This window comes from Bombus pascuorum, chromosome 11 (genome assembly GCF_905332965.1).
Source record: "Bombus pascuorum chromosome 11, iyBomPasc1.1, whole genome shotgun sequence".
Lineage (NCBI taxonomy): Eukaryota > Metazoa > Arthropoda > Insecta > Hymenoptera > Apidae > Bombus > Bombus pascuorum.
Window position 1 is genome coordinate 7,110,033 of NC_083498.1, and position 23,903 is coordinate 7,133,935.

Genomic DNA, 23,903 nt, shown 5'->3' on the forward strand with positions numbered 1-23,903 from the left:
TACTGTTAAAGATATAATATAATGCGTATTATATAGAACTTATAATACAAGCTTTTTCTTCTCTTTTCCATTTTCTTTTTGTTCGTACGGATTGATACAAAGGAACTTGAGTCAACGTAAGAGACAATAATAATATAATAATAATAATAATATAACGGTAATAATATTAATTAATAATAATAATAATAGTAATCATATCGCGTGTGTAAAGAGGGAGGTGGAGACCGTAGAGACGCGCAAAAGTTCACCGTTCACGACAATTTTAGATATTTTTTCAAAAATTTAGGATATTTAAGATCCGATCTTTAGATTTCGACTAGGCTAGCTAGAGTTTTCTAAGATCAATTTTTATCGCGAACGGCGCTTACATCGTCTCCGTTTGGAACTCTAAGAACGCGCTTTATAGCTGCGTGAAGAGATCTTAGCACATCGAGGACCAAAACCATATTATACCACCATTATTATACCACGTGACAAAAAGCGTGGATCAGAAATCCCAGAAATGCCCCATTGTCTTTTAGAAATTGTTCTCTTTTTTTAGGATATCGTCCTTTTATTCTTTAATTTCCTTCCTCACGTTTGAAAACGTGAACAAACTATAATACATTTTTATCACGCTACAAACTCTTCGAAAAGAAATTTTCGAATTCCTCTTCGATATACGCGTTTCTTTCAGTTTATGCGGGAAACAGTATGAAGATTTCTTATAGATGTTTGAATTTCGTTTTTGTTTTCCGAAGGAAAGGAGATCCTCGATGTATCAAGAACGTCTAAAGGGCGAATAAAAGAGGGAAATGATCGCGTGGTTGGTTTTCCTCTGACGCGCTGTTTAAAGTTCTTTCTCGAGCTTGATCAGCTCGGCGATTCCATCGTGCATCTCCTTCACAGCCTGATACTCGGTCAGACCGAGACGTCGTTTGTTGGAAATGTCGTAGATACCACCCTCAGCCTCGGTGTGCTCTCCGCGAGTACCACGGACCTGGAGATTGAACTTTCCAGCAATTTCTTCAAGCTTCTCCCTGTTAGCGGCCAATTTAGGTAGTTTGATGTGTACAGAGGCGCGGACAGTAGTACCTAAGTTGGTAGGGCAGAAGGTCAAGAAACCAAGACGGTCGTGGTGGGAGAAAGGAAGTCGTTTTTCGATCTCGTTCACGGCGCTCACCAGACGACGGTAGACCTTCAAGAAAAAGAATGTTAATTACTTAACTTGAAAGGCTATAGACTTTTTTGTTCCTACGATCATTGATATAGTCTATATAGATTAGATTGCGGATATTTGTTTAATCATAATTCATTTAATTATTTTTTGTACCTGTCCAAGATCACCGCCCATCTGCATGGAAATGATACGAAGATGATCTTCCTCGTTGCACCAGACCAAGAAGGTCTTGGCATCGTTGTGGTAGATACCACGGCCGGTGGGCCAGAAGCGGCAAGCATTGGCAGCTTGCAAGAAGCGATCACCCTCCTTGAACAGGAAGTGGTCGTCGATCAGTTTCTGCTGAACTTCTTTGCTCATACCAGTTAGAGGATAGAAAGTTCCCTTGAGTTCACCCTCTAAGCCAGATAGAGTGCTAGAGACTTTCTCTTCCATTTCTTTGTACTGAGCTTCAGTCAGGCAGGGGTTGAATGGATAGCCTTCCAGAGAACGGCCGCATCTTACACGGGTGGAGACGATGAACTCACCCTGGGAAGATAAAGGATTAATCAATACTTTATATTTACTGAATTCTTGAGAGGAATGATTATTTTAGAAGTTGCCTAGGAATCATTCTTCTAATTTCTATGTAATAGTAATTATAGCTCTTAGAATGAATAAATTTGAAGATAAATCTAGTTCCCTTTTTAACATCGTAATTACTACTGAATGAGTATGAATTTATTATAATTATAGTTTTATAATTACTACCGAATAAAAATAAATTTGCAATAATATTTGCTATATCAATCTTAATTCCGTATGTTATAATACTGTGCGTTTTATTGAATTTAGACTACAATCCTCAATACTAACAGCTGGGTCAAGGTTGCCAAGGCTATCGACGTCTCCAAAGTCTTTTGGTGGATGCTTGTCAGTCTTCTTGAAGCCACCATGGTAGTCTTCAATGATGGGATCGAAGAGGTCAGCAAAAACTGTGTAAGAATCAGCATCAGGCGCGTAGATACCGACACCAGAGTCCAAATTCTCTACACCAGACTGGATCACATCAAGGAGGGTGGATCCAAAGGAAGTCTTCTTTGTCTTCAGTTGATCGAAGACCTCTTTGGACAGATACTTCTTCAGCAGAGATTTGCTGTCAGAGCCAGCAACTTTAGAGAAGCCAGCTTCCAGTTTGTCCAAAACTGCCTGGTCAACCATATTGCTATTTTTCTTGCTATAAACAATTAAATTACACTATAAATTAAGTATTCTCCGGAAGAATATACGACATGAAAAATAATTTTTTAAACAATTTGAACATTTTTTTACTGTTCTTGACTACTTTTAAAAATATAGTAGATTAAATCTAGAAAAATTTTTCAAATTAATCAATACAAGAACAAGACTGTAAGATAGTAAAATCGTGAATGCAAAATGTAAAGTAATGCAGTGGATCTACAAACAGATTTTTACGCTTATAAGATAACCGTATTTTACATGAAGCAAAAGAATATCAAATAGATTAGTAGAACCAGGAGAATTAGTCTTTCCTTCTTTCCTATTCGATACATAATGTTTTTTACTTCAATGATAGATTGTAAATCAATTATAGCGTAGGTAGACGAGACTTTTGTAACAAGGTCGTTTAATTTCTTATCAGTGTATCTTATCGTGAAAAATTACGTGTTTATTTGCACGTATTATTCGTACCAGATCGTCTACGATAGTCACAACTGATAGTACAATGGAATATATTTCGAGATTTTAGAAAATCCGCTGCATCGATATGCATACATAGTATCTGCCTTGTATAAAAATTGGTTTAACAGTTGCATTTTTATGTACATATCATAAATGTAGAAGCTTTTTGAAATTGGTGATAAGCAGCAAGATAACAGTGCAAATATTGAAATACTTAATTGCGGTGAAACAGAATTTAACTGTGAATATTTGTGATGAAGTATATTTTTTATTTTCCTCTTTTTTATTAAATATATGTTGCTAATTGACATTTAACAAAAATTGTATTGTAATTAATATTAATTAATTTAAAATATATGAATATAATATATCTAAAAAATTCTATCTATTATCACTAAAAAGTATTTGTATATTATACTATAATGAATGAGTATATTATACTATAATGGAAAACCACTAACACATTCTTAACATTTCATTATTTATATGAAGAGATATAATAATCTCAAGCTAATTACGTCTAATTTTCTGTTCTGGAATTAATTTAAACAAACTATTTAAAGTAATAAACGTAACTTATCAAAACACGTTGTTTACTAATGTTTAAAAATTTAATGTTAAATAATGTTATAGAATAAAAAATGCGCTAATAAACTATAAACAATTTTTATTACAACCTAATGTTCTATAAAAATTAAATATTATGGTGTACTATTGAAATATTAACGCGTTAACGCAATGTTTTATTTAATTTTTCCTTCAAGCAATTTACATCATAGAATCCTGTTCTTTTTTAACATTGCAACTACGAAAAAGATTCAATGCATTTTTCGTATCTTAATAATGATATATAAATTATTTTCATTCTTTAATTTGTTAATAAAAATATTCCTTTTATACTAGTTTCACTAAACCCAATAAAAACACAACCTTATTAATAGAGTGCAGACATTTTTACGAATATAATTAAACAAATGAAAAGGAGTAAAATGTTAAAGGTGATGTATTTTGGATATTTTGTATATTTCTGCGTATTGTATATATATTCTATAAATTTTTGCATATTTAAATTTCTCATAAGCACGTAAAAATCCATAGTCTACATATTATCCATTCCTAAAACATCCCCCACTATTCTCATTATTTTCCTTTGAGACACCTTGTATGTTGTACATAACCCATATAACTTTTACGTAACATCACCCTCATCGTAATGCAACTTTTACAACCCTCTTGCAACTCCATGATCACAAAACAATCTCATCGACGATGACGATGCTTCAACAAATTTCCCCATACACGCTCTATATACTAATTATTGAAACCATAATTAATTACAATTTTTCTAACTATTATGAAACATCTAATGAGTAACAATAAGAAAATATAGAAAAATATAAAAGAAGCATTTATTAAAAGTCAGTCGAATCCTCAAAACATACTCAAAACTCATCAATGATAACAATGTTTCAACAAAGAATGATAGTCGGAAAGTGGCAAAGTACTCCTTCAAGCACATGCAAAATTCTAGTAAGACATCATTCTATAAGTCCTAATTGTAGCATAAAAAGTACAATTACTTATGGCAAAAAAATATGAATTGGAACTTCCTGATTTCAAACGATCATAACTTGGAAATGTAAAAAAATGTAAAAGTTCAAACGCTATTTTGTAAAAAAAAGTTGATATTAATACTGTTACTTAATAACAATAACACGCGACAAATTAAGGTAAAATATTACAATATAAATGTTCTATGAAACATGTCTGTTATTATATTATAACTTACTTCGGAAACAAATGGAATGTATTGAATACGAAGAATTACTTTTACGTTTCATCCTTCTCTTCTTCGGATGATAGTTCTTCGATAAAATCATCGTTAACGACAAAGTATGCAATATGTGATGCCTTGTTAGAATATTAGATGCCTGAAGGGATATAAATTTGTCACTTTTTGGCAATTTTTCTTCTCCCACATAAGCTCTACGTGGTTATTTCAATCATAATAAATCACAAGTTTTCTAATTACCATGAAATATCTAATAATTAACAATATGGTGATGTACAAACCATAAGGAAACGTACAAAAATATGAAAGAAAAATTTGTTAGAAGTCAACCGAATATCCTTGGTGCTACTCACCAAGTTCCAAATAGTTTAATAGTTTGTCGGGAGATGAGATTATCAAAGAGTCGAGCCAATGGTCTCACAAAGGTATCCTTTGATGCGGAGAGGGCTTTAAGGAGTTTAAACGAGCCTGACATCGAGAATTCCAATAGCAACAGCTGTCTTGTCGGATCTCATGCACTTTTCTATTGCGCTTCCTCGTGAATCGAAAGGACTCATCGTTACTCGCGTTTGTTAGGTTAGAACCGAATGAGGATAGGGCGCGTTCTCGAAACATGGCGTCGATTTTATACATGAATATGGGGATGAATATGTACAAAGCATAGTTCAAGCGGTTATTAATAAAGAGAATACCATTAAGCATTAAGTGTCTAATAATTTTTATGAATTAAAACATTGAAAACGTCCACCGTTTACAAAAAAATTGAGATAATAATGCGATAAATAATGACACATCGTTAAGAGATAAGATTGTGACATAAGAGGATATTATATTAACAAAATGTATTTCCTTATTAATGCTGACTTATGACTGTATTGTAAGGTGTCAGATATATTGCTCAAAATAATAAAACATTTGAAATTACAATAAAGTAACTATTTTAAACTTTATTATTTTTAAAAACATAGAACTGCTTAGATTAATTATTTTGTGCAAAATTGCAAAATGTACCTATTACACGATTAGTGACATAGGCGTGACTCGTCGTTGGTGCACATTTTGAAACACATTTTGATACACGTAATATTTCGCTCGAACTTTTCTTGATAATAATAGTGCCAGATTATATTTGGATTAAATACAAAATTCACGGGATTTTTCATCATCAGATACTGATATAAGGAATTATAAATACTTGATATAAGAAATTCATTATCAATATACTTAATGGCATTTGAACGTTTGTTTATAAGAATCTGTAAATCCCACATTACATGTTATGTGTATCTATGCTTGTAGAATTTTATTTGTAATCGCGATATTCTACATCTCTTAGATAATAATATGGATTAATCGCTGTACAATAATCACATTTAATCTTGAGCGATACTTTTATACAAAATAAAAAAATTCTTTTAATTCTCAAATTACTCTTCTTCCGTGTCTTTATTTCACAAAAGCGGAGGAATTCCAACCTCGTCCAATTTCCACAATAATTATAAATAACTTCTACTTTATTTTTAAAAATTAAAAATCTCAAAATCACAAGCTAAATTTTTCTTCTCTTTCAGATCATTTTCAATTATATTCGCTCATTTAAATTCACTTTCTTATTTATCATAAAAGATATAAACTAGCAAACACGAAGATGGCACCCTGCTGGGGGTAGCCACCCACATGCTATATTTTATTTTTATTTTTTTTCCCAATAAATAAGATATAATACTTTACCAAATGTCCTTCAGGACAAATTGTAAAAAAAACCAAAATAAACTATAAAAAAAACTTTCTTATTTCTGCAAAAAATTGCAAAAAAGGAAGAAAGAGAAAATAACAATAAATTAACGGAATCCTTCTGGCTTTTTATTCGAGAACTGTGCTAAGCTGTGGTGTTTTTGTTTTTACTGTAATAGAGCAGATTCCAAGGTAAATTTAAAAAAATAGTATTTGCAACACCATTATTTCCCTCTGCCTTACGATTTATAAAATTAATCAATGTAGCTTTTGTTTAATGATAATTGCAGAATTTGTATTGCTGACACAAGGGTTGAAATGTAAAATAGAGAAAGTTCGAGCGAGACTGCAGATATTCGGACAGATGGTGGCTTTTTAACCGAGACGAAACACTGCTTGTGCCAACCAGCAATACGTACTCGTCCTCGACGTTCGTTTCATCCGACTCGCATATGCCCAGCGACGTGCATACGCCCATTGTCGACGATTATGCGCCGATTATGTCTCGATTATCACCCCGGTTTATGCGTCTATTTATAAGCGACACGAACAGTTAACGGTCGATCCTCTCTTTCTCTTATGAAACCGTGCATCCGTCGACGACGACGACCACGAGACGACGAGAAGGAAGAACTCAGCCAGACGCTAATCACAACGATGTCACTCGACGTCGACCAGGATTAGGATGACGCGATCCCATCGCGTCTCCAAAGCTTCGCTTCTCTGTTTTTCCCCCCGCTATGTGAAAACAGACTCTCAGATACGAGATTTTTCTTCTCTTCCGTATTTCTTCTTCAAACGAGATTTTACGACACCGAGGATTTTATGACGAATTAATCATTTTAGTGATTGAGAATTGAGTGACGATTTTTGTGCTTGAATTTTCAGTGCGACACTCCGTGTTCTCTCATATTTTCTTCAGTGGTTTCATATTTTCTTGGTTTGATGTTCTTTATTGATATCGCTATAATTTCTATAGCTGTTTTTTTATCTATGTGGCAACATTGATCGATTGAAAAGCATCTGCTGTATGATGTGCGTTTTTGGTAATAAATAATAAGTGATTATTATATTTGGGAGAAGCTATCAAGATTTTTATAAAAGTGTTTCATCGTTAGGGGTAATATGAAAGTTTGATAAATCGTGAAATATAAATCTACAGATTTGTATATTTTATATTAATTGTTTTGTTTAAATATATATACGTAGAAGAAGGAGACGCTGTCCAATAAAAATTAACGACTGTTACCATAGTAATCTAATAAACCTAGATACGATTTCGATCGATCATTAATCTTCTATCGACTTAATAAAAAAAATAAAAACAATGAATGATAATGAATGATAAGATAAGGTGCTAAACAACACACATTTTAACTTATGATCTTAATCAACATTTATATATATTTATAGATATTTTAGAAAAGTGAAGAAATCTCTTTCATAAATTGTGTTGATTAAAACATTATACACGAAAATCTTATATTATTCCATAAGCTACCGATCTACAATTCTGTTCTAAACAAATAATTTAAAAGATTAAAATATTGCACGTCCAGTTTTTAAATACAGCGTAATATTAAAAAAAAAGGAGAATTGAGAATATAAAAATGAATATTAATTTCGGTCACTAATATGAGAAATAATTATACGTTAGTAGTTAATTTATTATATCTTTATAAATACACAAAAGTAATTTTACTCTTATATTCTGAGATAGTTAACGGACAGATCCACGTTGATTAAGCCTACTCAATTAATTATAATTAATAATTACATTCTTGAAACATCTTTTTTAATAGTCTGTACACATATTTATTTATACTCTCATATATGCCAGTGGAAATGACTTGCACTCTTATGCTGTCAGATAATATCTTTACCCATACCAAGTCCAATCAATTGTTGTCTTAAGTTTCCTTGTGATATTTTACGAATACGACGGACAACGGTAAACGATAAGAATCAAATAATAATCTGACAGTATTTTTTAATTTATCTCATCACGATATCTTTATTGAAATAGATTCAAATACTTATTATACCAATTAAACTTACACTTAATCATTACTAATTTCAACCAAAGTTTCTTATATTTATCGTGTGACTAATTAACAGAAAAAAGTGTTTCCTTGCTCTAAAAAAATTGGAGATTCTTGTCCTCAACAAATAAATAGAATTTATAACAAAATCTACTATGATTTTAACTATTATTTTAAAATTTAGAAATAATATTTTCGTTAGAGCATAATTCAGCCAAAAAATATTTTAAATATTACAAAGCAACGTTATCAAAGAACTCTTTAAATTAAAGAATAAAAAATAAAATAAAAATTAAAAAGTGGGAAAAACATTTTTTGAACGTTTTCCATTGAGTACATTCTCTTTGTCATTGTAAATAGATGGAAAATTCGTTTTCACAAGAGAATAAATGGAATCTATAATAAAATTTATTGTTGTTTTAAATTGCTAAATATTTTATTATCATTCTGTTATTTTACAATTTAAAAAAGAATATTGTCACTACTAGAGCATAGTTCGTAGAAAATAATACTCTAAATTCTAAACATTAGGATATTAACAATTCCTAAAAAAATATTTTCACTAGATAAAACAGTATTCTACAAATTGCAATAAAATATTACTACAAAGCTCTTTAATCATTCCTCGTAAATCGAAACAAGAGGGAGAATTAAAAATTGCAAAAAAAAGCCTTTAAAATATTTTCCAGCGAGCATATTTCATTCGAAAAGTGTAACAATGGTAACAAAGCAGGCGAAGTGAACATAGGCCGATATATCGTGCGAAATGCAAATAAAATTTTTCAGTCGACCTGTTTCTCGTCCACGCCCCTGCGTAAGGGCAGAGGGTTAACCCTTTTGTGTGAACCAACAGGGGTAGTTCCTACCCCACTATAAACGTCGGCTACACACTCGACCAAGCTTCTTTATAAGGAACTTAAGAGAACGTTCAAACAACACATTTAATTCTAAACCAATAGAATGAAATAAAAAAAGGTAGAAAAAAAGAGTTCCAATTTAATATTTCGCTAAGGAACAACACAACACTAATTAATAAAAATAAGTTTTTCTTATGATCCAGTATCAAGAAAATTAATAACTATACACTAATTATAGATATAGATAAATGGAAAAGCGGTTTCTAATTAATTTGATATTGGCCAATGAAACTGCTGCCTAACTCTTAGAGTCTAAGATAATAGACACTAAAAGTTTCAGTCGAGAGGGATCTTTGGCCTGTACGTCAAACTTCGGAGGACATAAACTCTGTTGACGGTTCGATACTTAAAGTGTGGGAAACACGAAGGATAATGAAGTCCTGAGTAACTTGTAAGCAAGGTTTAACGATCGAGCGATGGGAACTTCGATGGTTGCTGACGAATAGCTTGAATTAAATCTGTTCTTTTCATAATACCGATACTACGACTTTTATACGTAAAGCTTCTGTTTTCACATAACTGTGACTGTTTTCAATATTTTAGTCTTATATCTTGTACCAATATTTTTTAAAATAATTTTGAGTTTGTTTTATATTATTATTAAATAGGAAGAATGTATTTTGTATTTATGCTTGTTACCAATTTGTTTTTAGAGATTTTTCAAACCAGCCCTGGTTCCTTTTCATCTTGCTACTGAATAGAGAGATTGTATTCTGTTTTACATATTCTTTTTAGTTTCTATCTCTGCCTCTACTTCGTGTATTCATACTACTGAATAGATACAGCATGTTTTATCTTACCAATATTTGTAAAAGTCTTTCAAAAGATTCTGGTTATGTTTTATAACGCTATTCAATAGATAGGATGCATTTTACTTTGACAATTCTTTTTAAAATATTTGTAACCCATTCAGTACCATATTTTTTTTATACTCTGAGAAAAGTTTGTTCTAAATAATTATTAAGAATAAAGTCGTATCTTTTTTATGTCTTTGTAAGACTGACAGAACGTATTAAAACCTTATTGAAATACTATTCTTTGTATTAATAAAATTTAAAAAAAAAAAGGGACAATAGAAATATCTCTCCCAATAAGATCACAATTTTCCTATACATAATAACTACACACTTCTAGATGACTCACTCGAGTCCTCGATGCATCAATTACGAATTCCATGAATGTCTGATCTGACGTCCTGCTACGTCACTAGGCGGGCACCGAGCCAAGTGACGTCACCGATGAACCCCTAAACCGACTCACACACATAATACAGCATTCTCCCAAAAAACCTAAAAACCCCAAATAATCTGTCTTAAAATTTTTGATCCAACAATAAATACGTAACGGACCCAAAAAAATACTCATACAAATGTACACATAATTTATCATAATATATCATTCTCACAAAAGATTAAACAAATTCTAAAAGTAATCGTTCTTACAAATTGCTCGCCATAAATATCCAAGGAATACGTACTCGTCGTTCGACGTGGTATCCTTAGAGGTACATCCGCCCATGACGACGACGACGACGACAACGATGACGACGCCCCGGCGAGAGAGACAGCGAGCGAGAAACTGACAGAGAGCGGTGAACCTCGTGTGTTCACCTCTCGATAATCGAACTTCACCTCTTCACCACGTTTCTCCTTCCCCAACGTCCTGTAGGAGGATCTTCGAGACCGGAAGTTCACGGGGGGGAACAAGAGAGGGTGTGGGTGGCGGCACACTTCCTCGACGAGGCAAGATGGACGGAAAACGAACGCTTGTTATACACGGGACACGCTACACTTGTGTATGTAGCGTGTACTTCGAAGCACTTCCGGTTGTCCTTGGCGTCGACGGGGGGTAGTCACCCCTGGCAGAGAGTCAAAGGTCCTGTGTCTTGCCGATCGTTGTCCCTTTTCACGGGATTATCCGTCGAAATATTCTTCTTCTCGCGAATAAACTTTCTAATGATGGTTTAAAAAAGCCGAGAAGTCGATTGTCGGTCTCTTCCCCTCTTTCTTTCCAATTTTTATTTTCGTTAACATCACCGGACAATTTAGTTAGAGAATTATAAATTGTAACTAGTAGTAAATGATTCACTGGAATACTGTTATATATTATGTAAATAATACTGTTGTATATATAATTATTTATATATAAATATTACTCTTTAAATGATAGGTTATTTTAATACTTCCGTCGATTTAGATTAGTGAACACACAAATTCTCTAACTGTTCTTGAACGGTGCAGTTCCGGTCACACTGGCTGACTAGCGTAGTACGGAAGGCGCTGACAGAATCGTACACCGGCTACGGTCGATTGGAAAATTGATTATTCGCGCTGGTACACGATCCTCGATCGTAAAGAATTCGAATTAGGATTAGAATCGGTAGTGAGAGATAAGGAACGTTTAAGAACCGGTAAAAAGGAAAAATCGGCGAATGGGCGTCTGTTACTGGTAGCAATTGCGATCAATGCGTCTACACTCTATTATTATGTCTTTCCTGGTCGCGGGTGAAAATGAAAGCGGATTGCGTGTGTCCCGGGGAACCCTGACGGCCGTCAATCGATATCGAGTACGCAAACGTGAAGAAATTCTCGCGACTTCCGGTTGTAAAACTTCGCGATCCTTTTTAGGACGTATATCGTTCATATAACGCACCAAAAAATATTACAGTATAAAAATGTAATAAATAGATGGTAAAATAATAATTTACTATTATGTAAGAAGATATTGAAAAGGATTAGCCAGTGCAATCGATGTATGGTCTCTTACTCACCGTCTCGAAAGAAGGAAAGAGAACGATCAGAGAGCGCGGTTCGGCGAGAAAAATCCTCGCAAAAAGAACGCCTTCTAAAAATTGGTCACAGTCGTTAGAAATGTGCGTATATGGTCGTTGTTCCTTCGAAGGTAGATAGTGTTTTTTTTACACGAGAGAAGTATCCTTTTCGCTGGTACTTTATCTCTCTGTTCGTGTGTCCTTCGAACGGTCTGTCTCCTGCGTTGTCCTGTGCGTACGTATTATATATGTGTGCGTTTTGTCGAGATGGTTGCGCGCTCGCGCTTTTCTATATAATATGTATATACACGTCAAGTGTGTGCGTTTTGTAACGTATCCAATTATCGTGTCACGGAATGGAACGATAATACTTTGGGCGCGCGTCGAACTTGCGAAAAATTCTCGGCGTGTCGCGTGTGATGTGAACACTACAGTCTCTACGCTATCACTAAGCAGGAGGCATTTCTGCGTGCCGTGATCTCTCTCTGTCTCGCTCCAGCGCTATCTGTCTCGCTCACTACCTCCCTCTCCCTCACTAGCTATGTCCTTGTCTTTTCAGACTACCATTCTCTCTCTTTCTCTCTCCGCGACTCTCCGTCCCTTTCTTCCTTTCGTCCACACGAATCTCCGCTTGCCCTCTCTTTTTACTCCTGTCACTCTGTCATTACTTCGCTCCTTCTCTCCCCTTAAACGACTTTCCCCCTTTTCGCGAATTCACGCTCCTCCTCTCTCTCTTTTTCCCGCTTTTTCCCATCGGATCCACTTTTATTTTCCTCTTCTAAAGCCATCTCTGTTTTTTCCCGGTTCCACGGTGTTTTCGTCCCTTTTGTTCTCGCTCGCTGCATCTCTCGCTTCTCTTCGCTCGTGATCGTCTGTCCTTTTTGAACCTACCACTCGTGGCGCTAGTTGTCCTCGTCTTACTCGCGACGTATAGCGCTCTCTCTTGCACGCTACTCACTTCAGGGTGGGGCACACCGGCGTCCAGCACAGAAGGATACCCGGTCGATAGCACGCACCTACACCTACACCAGCCAGCAGCCTCCCGTGTTACGTATGCGTGGAAAATCACGCATACTCATTCGTACAGACGAGAAACTATATGTGTAGACATAGAATGTGTCAGGATGGCAGTTTTCGGCCCTGCTTAAAAACGTATGACGTTCAGTGTAACACCACACTGCGTTTTAAACTTAAGTATGTTGGTATTAATTCAGATGTATACAAACGTATTTGTAATATCTTCCTTTTTTCTTTCTTTGGAATCTAAGTTGAGTGTGTTAATTAAATTTTTTTATTACTGTTAACTACTTTTAATACAAAGCAATTTTTCCAAAGGGAAAAAATTGAGAAATTTGCAATATTTCTTCTGAAAGGGTAGTAGACATATCTCGATTAACCTTTTTATAGGCAATGGGATTTATATACTTTTCCCATCAACTAAAGTCAAACGTCAATATGAAAATGTATTCCCGTTATGAAAGTGTGTTACCATAGAAAACTGAAACTGTATAAATAATCACAAAGAAATTAAGATCAAGTTTTATTAAATATTTGTCTTGTATTAAATCTTGATTTAATAAAATGTATCCAATATATTCGATGGAAATCACACCACGCACTTATCCCCCTATTTGCAAAGCGCCATACAAAACAAAAATGAATATTTTACATTTTATAAAAATGAATATTATTTCTTTACTAAAATAGATATGTATTCGCTTTAATATGCTCTGTATCAACATTTTTGCTTTTTGAGAAAAATTTAAGTTGTGTCCACGACAGAATTACATAAATGTGTCTACACAGACAATGAATCTACTTGATAATGTCAATCTCGTTGATTTTTCTTTTTCTTTACGATTTCAAGACGCGTTTCCATGATCTGTCTATAGCAAGCGCTACTTTCTAAATTTTTCACGGAGATCGGGAAACGACGGAGAACCGGTGTATCGAGAAATTCTGGATCGAGCTGAGCCAGTCGAATTCAGCGAAACTTCACCCGAGAACAAAAAAAGAGGAACGACACTCGGTCACGTTTACTCGACCAATTTGCTCTCTGCATATTAATCTTTCGTAACACTTCGATTTTCGCATAAGCACGACGTAATAGAAATTAAAGATTAAAATATCGGAAAGTTACATTAATCGCAACGATAATTATCAGCCTGACAAAATGACGAATTTCATATTTTTATTTTTAAAGCTATTAAAATTATGTTAAGTATTTAATATTATCCTTTAGCGAGGTAGAAATATTTACCTATTTTTATCATACTACTTTAATTATAATACAGTTACAATAATCTATAATTTTTCTTTATTATTTCTAAATTTATTAATATATCTCAAATAATTTCAGATATTCTTAGTAGAAAATGAAACTCAAATATGCATCTACTATTTTATTAAAATAAATTGAAACATCAAAGTATAAAAATACAGTAGCGATCAAAGAATTGTTATAATTTATAAAAAGCAATATTCCCATTCTATACAAGCTCCTAAATGCATCATATAAAATAAACAGCGAAGAATCTCCATGTATATTTTAAAGAGCAGACGAGACTCTATTCCCTGGAATTTAATATTCGTCTCTCGTTACATATATGAGACTCAAATTACTTTAGGCAAGTACATTATGAATGTGTGCACGTATCACGATGAACAGAGCGACGAAAACCGATAATACAGGAGAACCTAATAAATGGTTCGACGTTTACTCGGAGCAACTTAGCAGAAGCTGATGGTAGATTATGAATGCGTGAAAAACTCATGCACGAGTATTATATCGCGTTTCGTAAAATTGCTTTCATGAAGTCATAAATACCAAGGAAAGTATAACTCGTTCAATTATTGACATAATTTTGGTATAAAGGCGTCTTCTAATTACTATATAATCTTTAAATTATCATTATAGTAACAGTCAATTTAAATTTACTGTATAAATCTAGTAGTACTTTCCAGATTTTCTACTAGACATATGTATTTTCTGTAATATTGTGGTAATACACTAATTTCTGCTAAACATATTTTCCAACATTCTTACAATAAAAGACTTCCAGAATTCCAAAGAACTTTTCTCAAAACTCATATCTATACTTTAATAGATCAACAAAATTCTACAATTTTATCTCGATCTACTTCCCACGATCTCTATACCTATTTCCAATTAAATAATAACTCTCAAACATATCTGAATCCCCTAACACACCATCGTTCCCATTGCAGAGGCTGTTTAATCATGATCGAAGCTGACTAACAGTGAATAAAATACCGCAACGAGGGGTCGTCCGCTAAGAGTGGAGAATCGAGTCAAGGTGCATCATCTCCCATTGCGTGCCATGTCTCTGTGCGAATACGCAATTTCACAGGGCGGAGAGGGATGCGGATTACCCACTAGTAAGTGCATGATTATCCTACGAGAGGAACACGGCCTCGTGCAATAATGGAGGTGTGAACGATCGTAAGATGTCATTTTCTTCATTCACTTGTGTAATATTATGCATGCACTGGTACCTATACGTCACAAGTGCGCGCACACATTCTACGGTGACGAGCTGGTGAATGAAAGCGGGTTAAAAAGCGCATTCACTATGAACGTGTGTACTAAATATGTACCACGAGCTTCTCTAGAGCGTATCGTGGTTACGCTGTATTGTTCGCGATCCTTGTAATTCTGTAGAGTAAATTAGTTGGTTGTTTAAAGAGAGATAATTTTTGAAGACAGATAATGTCTTGTTTGTTAAAATAAGTTATTTGATAATGTCAATCGTTGGGTAATATAAATTATATCGTTATATTAAATTATAAGTAGACTACTGACTCTCTCTTTAGTTTCAGTTTGATTAATTCTTTAATGACTCTTTTACCATGTAGTGTCAATCTTAGAATAATATAAATTATGTTGTTCATAGCTTCATTGGTGTTAATTACATTTGCTTATAAGTAGACTGCCAACTTTCTCTTTATTCTGACTTTGATTAATTCTCTGATGATTCTTTCACGATTCTAAGGCAAACCTATTCTCAGAGTTTCACACCTATCACACGCACATTCCTGCCACGTGCAGTCAAATTTCCACATGTATTCTCGGAACTGATCCTCATTCATACGTGACAATCGAGCGTAAACAGCCGCTTGATTACTCCTTGTCTATTCTATTATTCTAACAACAGATAAATAATAATGGTGTTGAATCTATTTGAAATACATGAAACTAGACGATAACATAGAAAGTCGACACAGTCATATTAAATGACTAACAATGAGAATATTGTTGTCTATTTTTGGAAAATTTAGAGGAAAATGAATTTTACTTCAGAGGGAAAGCTTCATTAAGAAATCTTCAATTTTGTGCCTCTGAATTCCTATTTTTATGGAAAAATAGTTTGAAACATTTAATGTAACGAATAAATGTATAATCTAATACAGGCAGCGATAAGAATCTGAAAATATCTTCAAACTTTTCGAAAGCCTAGCGTAGTACAAAGTTAAGCCCGAATCTAAAGAACCTAATTTGCATGAAGTTTGAGTCGATACAGAAGAATATCAAATATTCGAGAATTAATATAGAAAAGAAAGGAATACACGAAGATGAATTTATAAATACATCCAAAGATGAGTCCTAACGTAACAAATTAATATGAATATGAAGCACCTAGCACAGAAAAATGAATATAAAATTTTGTCTATTTTCTTCGTCTTTCCTCTTGAATACACTACAAAATACATTTTACCTCAAACATGTTAAAAGTCTTCAATTAATTTTCAATACTTATATCTCTTAATGCTATAATATACAAATTTCATCCCCTAAAACCTAGAACCACTGATGCAATTTAAAATACAAACTCGAATCAAACGCGATGAAAGCAAAGAGTTAACGACTCGTCTTTTGACTGCCCTTTCGAAGTTTTTTGCGCTAGCCTGAAAAGCCTGGACGAAGATGAAAGAACGACGGAGGGTGCGAACAGAAGCGCAACATGCAGCCCAGAGTAAACGTGGATACTTTGTTTTCATTGTTTCGACTTGTTGGCCGACTTGCGGCCACTTGTATCCTCGCCCTAGGCCCTGTGTAATTTTATTTTTTCTTTTTTTTTTTTTTGTTTCTCCATCGAGGAAACCCGCAATCATCTCAACGGATCTTTTTGATTAATTTACTGTCAAGAGCATCAATTAAACGTCGAGCAACCCTTGTGTTCCGGCCACTGAATATTTTCTGTTCTTCTGAGACATTTCAAGGCAACTGGAGAATTATTGGGGATAAGATGCATATGAATAGAAAATTTAATTAATACGGAGATAACGTAGATTTTGATATTTGAGTCGAAAGTTTTGATCTGATTGCAATTGCTTTATCCTTAAATTAAGTAATGAATTGTGTAAAAATACAAGTATCTTTATTAGCGGATTTATTATCTTTTAAGTGCATGAGTAATCGAGGTACTTAGTTAAATTTGTTAAAATTTTTAATTTTTAGTAAATTTTTAGTAAATTTAGTTAAAATTTTAAAAATTTGTTTAATGTAAAAGAATTTATTGGGAACTGAACGAATTTATCTGGAAGTGTTATAAAAGGGTGTTATGGGTGTTATTATAAAAATATAAAAAAGTCTTATAGAAAGTATAAGATAATAAAATTAATAATAAAAATTTCCCTGCATATCTCAAGTTTTAAAAACACTATTATCTATCATTCGATAATTTTTAAAAACGATCGTCAATTTGTTGGTTACATAATGAAGCTTATAGAGAAATTTCGAGATATTGTATCGGGTGTAACGCGAGTACAATTTGCGGAGTACAAGTGAATCAGAAAGGACAACGATACGAAATCCGATTACGATTTGTATCGAGTTTCGAAAACGTCTCATCGTCTTAACCGATAAAACAATCGTAACACACTGTATTTCGTTATCTTGTTATAATAATCAGATAAGACGGACTTCGCAACACATGATTTCATTATTCGTTTCCCTTTCTCCGCGTTAGAAAATTATAACCGAGGTGATAACAATCGACGGCCTTCGTGAGATAATAGTCTTTGGTATTTTTCCTCTGATTGATCCTACTTTTTTGAAAAATCAAGATTATGAAATTTAAATTAAATATTCCTCTCTGATAATGATTCAATAATTTATTTATATTACTTTGGCTCCAAAAAGTATCTTAGAGTAACTGATGTAAATTTTTGGAGCTAAAGGAAGTATGTTTCTGTTACTTAAGAAATAAATTAGAAATTCTAAAAGAATATTTTTTATGACTGTAAGTACAAATGAATACGAACAACAACTTGCAAATTTACTACCTTGTATAGATAAAATTCAAAGATCGATATCTTGTTACCGATAACATTGATAAAGATATATTCTTGTAAGAAATCTGATAAAAAATTAATTTCTAATCATAATCTTTGTATAGAAATTTATTCGCAAATTGCCAGATTATAGAAGAGCTAATTAAATGGTCCGATTAATATTTACAGAGGAATTATAATTTAATGTAACCTACTACTCTTTCAGAAAATTTAATTCAGCCACTCTTTTCATTAAAGATTTCAATTATTCTCAAAGAAGCACAATTAAATTTTAACAGGAGGAATTTTATCAAAAGTAAGGGACTACGTACACACATACAAAATTTATTCGATTCCATCTAACTGAGTATCGTTTAATCTTATACACATGTAATCACTAATTATGTAGTTCTTGTCACTAATGACTTTATAATATATAAAGGACCACCTTAAAATAAATCAAATAAATAAAGAAGTAAAATTGGATCTTTAAATCGATACTGAAGAGAGGAAAAAAAAAAGATTGTGCAACGTGAATCATGAAAATTATGCGCGGTAAACATGACGATGCTCGAGAACGTCGCTGCAACATCCTGTTACGTCATTGTCGCATTATTTGTGCCTCGAATCTGTTCAGAATATAAATTCTACCCAAGTGAATCCAGACGATCGAGATCTATGGATTGGTCGAATTGCAAAATCGCGACCGACCTTCCATAGGTGCCAAACAAAAGTAAAACAAACGTAATTCTGCGAAACTGAGCTTGTTAACATCTCAAACTCAAAGATGGAAGAATCTTCTAGTGGTAGCTTGTAAATGGGATGTATTACGTTGAATATGGAATCTTGGAAATTATATAAATCGGATATTTCAAATAAGTGTTATGTTAATTTATTGATAGTATTTAAAAATGAATCATCTGAAATGAGAAAGCGTATTTATAAATCATAGCTTACAGGTTTTAAGACTATTTATAAATATATATTATAATATATAAAAGAATTTTTAATTCGAACGTTTTAAATATCCTATTCTTTTATGCAATTTAGTTAATTTACAATTCTTGAGCGATTTCTACATCTCTAGATGTTGTTTCATAAATTACTAATTATAAAAATCATGAGAAATAATGTTAACATTTTTCAATTACTATAAACTGGAATGTATTAGTTTACAACTTGTAACGCTTTAAATATACTGTTTAAAGGAGAATTAATAAGATTTAATAATGTAAGAACTAGGAGTTACATAATATAAAATAAATTCCATTTAGTATGGATCCTATGAAAATTTTGGAAATTAGTTTCTGTGTGTGTATAAATACTAAAGACTAATATGTAATAAATGGATAATATGATATATAATGTTATATATGATATATAATGGATATATGAATTGGATAAATATTATATTTTAGAGGTCAAGAAGTTGAGAACCATTGTTAACCTATACAGACAGCTAACGCCACTTTCTCCAGGCTCCGGTTAATACGCTTTGTTGATTTACGAACTAGGAGAATTCCATGTAAGTGGAATGATACCGTTTCACCGTTCGTATTCTATTCAATTCGCGAAACCTCAAAGCAAATAAGTCAGTCAAGATGACGATGAATTTAAACGATTATTTTGAGCAATTAAACTTGCAGAAATAATTGCACGGAATTATAAGAGCAAAGAGCATCACGATCAAAATTTGTTTGCACGTCTCGTTTTGTTATCAATTGACAAATTCTCATGTTTATAACGAAACACGCAATAAATAATCTCGAGAATTATTCGAATAAATGAAAAAAATAGTTGTCTTCAAATAAACGTAATTAATAGTCTGGAGCAAATTATTTGCAAATTGCTCGATGCCTGTTAATTGTCCTAATTGACATTTATGCTATATGCGTTGATGCAATGTTATCTGATCTACTTTTGTTATAATTATTATTATTAGTACCGGTTGCTTGAAATATATAGAATAGATTTTTATTGTACGAAAGTAATACAATGAATTATCTTTATTTTTTGCTACTAGAATGTTGAGAGATAACCTGAAAATTAATTAAATTTTAATGTTATAAACCGTTAGCAGGTATTTGGAAATATTAATTTTCTGATTTATAAAATCTCTATTTAAAAAATTTACCTTTTACAGCATAAATAAATAATTTCTTTAACATTTTTTTATTTTAATAATAACAATATTTGTTTTTCCCCTTGTTAAGTATACAGAGCATAAATAATTTTTTAATTTTCTATAAGAAGCGCTATAGTTCATTTTCTAATAAATATTTTGTTAATATTTATTATCCTACGTTTGTTCCAAAATTAAGCAAACTTTACATTAAATAAGTCAGATAAAGTTATACTGAACGTATTTAATAAGAATAAATAATACAAAAAACCCGATGAAAAATTCATAAGGTGTTAGAAATGATCAGCTTATGTTTTCCTTCCTTCGGTTAATTATAAGTGATTGTGAATGAAAATAGAAATAATTATTCCGTGAAAAGTGAATCGGCGCGGTTTTCAGAAGCGTTCATCGTCACGGTTATAAAGTCTGACAATGAGTAATTGCACACTGGAGATGAGTATTATGCGACAGACTTGTAGCAGAAAGTAAATATCAAGTCCATTTAAAAGGAACACGGTTTTATAAATAATATTATCGTCAAACGAGTTACGACACGGTTTTACTACGATCAAATATTTGTCCAAGATATTTTATCTGCAAATATCGCGCGATTCCAATTATCTGCCATTTGAATTTTTTCAGTGACGCTACGCCATATAACTTTTCATTTAGTTCATGTTCAATCGACTTAGAACGATGAATTGATACACGATTAATTATAAAATAAAAATTATAAAATATAATAAGAATTATAATAAATTATAATTATAATAAATAAAATAAAATAAGAATTATAAAATAAAGAAAAAGATTTGCAGAAGGTATTTAAATTAGTGTGAAATAATTTAAAAAGATTAATAGTACTTTGGAAAATTGTTATACAAAATGCAAAGATGGGGTTCAATGATATACATAAATTAATTATGAATATATAGTTGACATGTGAAAAATTAAATGTCTGCATTATTTCTAAAAAATTTTCTTCTCTACTTGTCCTTAAAAATAAAATATTTAAAAAGTTGTAAAAATGTTAAAACTACCAAAATTATCCATCACCTCATTCTAAAAAATTCTAACTTCCGTTGTAACTGTACGAACTGTGGAATCTTAGGCACTTTTTAAGTGCCTAATTTCTATGCAAGCATGGAGAGGAGTTCAAGTAAAATGAGAGAACCGAGTAAGAAGATATATGCCATTATAAGTGGCTAGAAAATGGATGGACAAGTCATACATACAATTAGCCGGATGCCGGTCGTTCTGGTCGACTGCGTTAATTCTGGTATGGAATCGCGTAGAATTCTGCGAATTCGTCGAATATTTATCACTTTTATGATAATTGGCTTCGTATCCGCAATATTATTACGTATCTTACATTTTAGATGCACAAAATTGCACACCATTAGTTAATTTAAGCTTAGTTCAATTTTTGAAGTATTTTATATAAAATAATGATGTAGAAATTTATATTTCTAATTCATAATTTTCTTTCTATGATATTTTTATATCATTTCTTTTATAAATTATATATTTTTAAGATAATCATTGAAAAATGTACGACATTTTATGGTATTCATTTCTTCGACTGGAATGCATGTCAATATCATCAAAATGGCGACTTAAGCGCCACCCTCGCAAATTTCTACCGGCTCGTTTCTGTGATTAGACAGTGTCCGGTTTCATGTCATATGAAGATAAATTGCCTACGACGTGTATCATGTGAGAACGAGAACAGTACGTGCAATAAGTTAATTATTAAGATGCAATTCAGTTTCTTCAATCGTAATGTTCAAATATGTCATAATTAAAAATATTTGTTTAAATAAAAAAATATCAATAATGTTTTCTTTTATATACATATCTCATCTTTTTTCTATTTAATCATCTTTACCGATGTATTGATTGTAATTATTCGACCCGCATCGATTAGTGTCGCGATCTGTCGGCAACAACTCGAAGTTACTTCCCCGCAGAGTCAGCGCGCGCGGTAATTCAAACTACCTTAATCGATAATCTTAAAAATTTACGAATGTAAAAATATATTTTTACCGGATTTTACACATGCATATCTATTTAGAAATATCTTTTTATATCTGCATAATATAACAAAATATTTAAAATCATACATTTATGTCAAAAAAGTAGATTTAAATTAGTTATTTTTAAAATGTGATACTTATTTCCCTTGAAAAATTTATTAATGACCCCCCCCCCTTATTTTTGTATCTATAATAAACTTAAAATTTCAACGTGAATCAAGCTCTATTATTGGGTTGGCAACTATGTGATTGCGGATTTTGCCAATACTACCTAATGACAAAATCCGCAATCACTTAGTTGCCAACTCAATAGTTCCAACACTGATGCGGGCATTTGATATGTCGAGTCGCGCGAACTAAATATCTAAAAGGAGACGACGAGCAAACCATTCGCTGGTCACAACAAGAGTTAGCCAATTTGTATTTTTAAACTCCATGTAACTTCATCGCTGGCCTCAATTATTAGACTCGAGATTTTAACTTCTACAGGCACGCTCATTGTCACTTCAACAGCAATTGCGCTTTAACTCTACGAGTTTTAGTCTGAATCAATCTCAATCAAGTTACTATTCATAGTTACAAAACAAACAAATTTGTAAAATAGGAAATTATCCTAACATAAAAGTAATTAAAAAATATGAAATATTTAATCATAATAAAGTATTACAAAATAAAAATTTACCTAAAGTTATGTTTACGAGAACTCCTATTTAAAATTATATTTTACATTATAAAAAACTATTTGAAATTGTACTTTGTGTTCGAAAAAGATTATGCTAAATGCAAGCGTTAGATAACGTTCACGTGAATCTTTTTTTATTGACGCTATCTGAAGGAAGAAAATGTACGTACTTACATTTCTCTATAAGGCGAGTGTCGAGTGTCGCTTCTTTCCGCGAATCTTTCTAATCATTAATTCCAACGTAAGTTCCAGATAGTTCTAAGCGACTTGCACGTGCGTGCACGGCTAATGTCAAGGAGAAACTGAAATCTAAAGAGCCTACATGAATTATTAGGACGCGCTATAGTCAGCGATGCAAGAACCTTCGAGATCATAATTACAACGTGTCTTTAGAACAGTGCACATCAATTTTTGTGCAACAGACACGACGGAAATGACTGAAATATTTACTCCGACCAAGGTTAATCGATAATACCACATATGTATTCTTATTTCCGTGTGATAAAAATTTTCTACTTTTAATAATTCTGAACTACAATTAATTTTTAATTTATTTATCAGTCTACTTTGAATTAAAATAAAAATTGAAATATTAGAAATATATTATTCAAATAATAATAATGTATATGTATTCGTGCGATAAAAATTTTCTACTTTTAATAATTCTGAACT

The 23,903-nt window shown here is 32.4% G+C and overlaps 1 protein-coding gene across 1 annotated transcript; it reads right to left on the reverse strand.

The window, feature by feature from the left end:
* On the reverse strand, window positions 1–12,534 carry LOC132912177 (arginine kinase). Its single transcript, XM_060969369.1, has 5 exons — window positions 12,098–12,534; window positions 10,805–11,279; window positions 2,015–2,375; window positions 1,313–1,687; window positions 1–1,177 (listed from the first exon to the last, which is right to left on the reverse strand). Exons 2-5 carry the CDS (start codon window positions 10,843–10,845, stop codon window positions 830–832), a joined length of 1,125 nt encoding a protein of 374 aa, XP_060825352.1. The 5' UTR covers window positions 10,846–11,279; window positions 12,098–12,534; the 3' UTR covers window positions 1–829.
* Between the last annotated feature and the right edge of the window lie 11,369 nt (window positions 12,535–23,903).

Coding starts and splice junctions, on each gene's coding strand:
- LOC132912177 (XM_060969369.1), bottom strand. CDS start 10,845: ATGGGCGGATGTACCTCTAAGGATACCACGTCGAACGACGA. Junction 2,376..10,804: donor GATACCACGTCGAACGACGA/GTACGTATTCCT, acceptor AATTGTTTATAG/CAAGAAAAATAGCAATATGG. Junction 1,178..1,312: donor TGGGCGGTGATCTTGGACAG/GTACAAAAAATA, acceptor TTTTTCTTGAAG/GTCTACCGTCGTCTGGTGAG.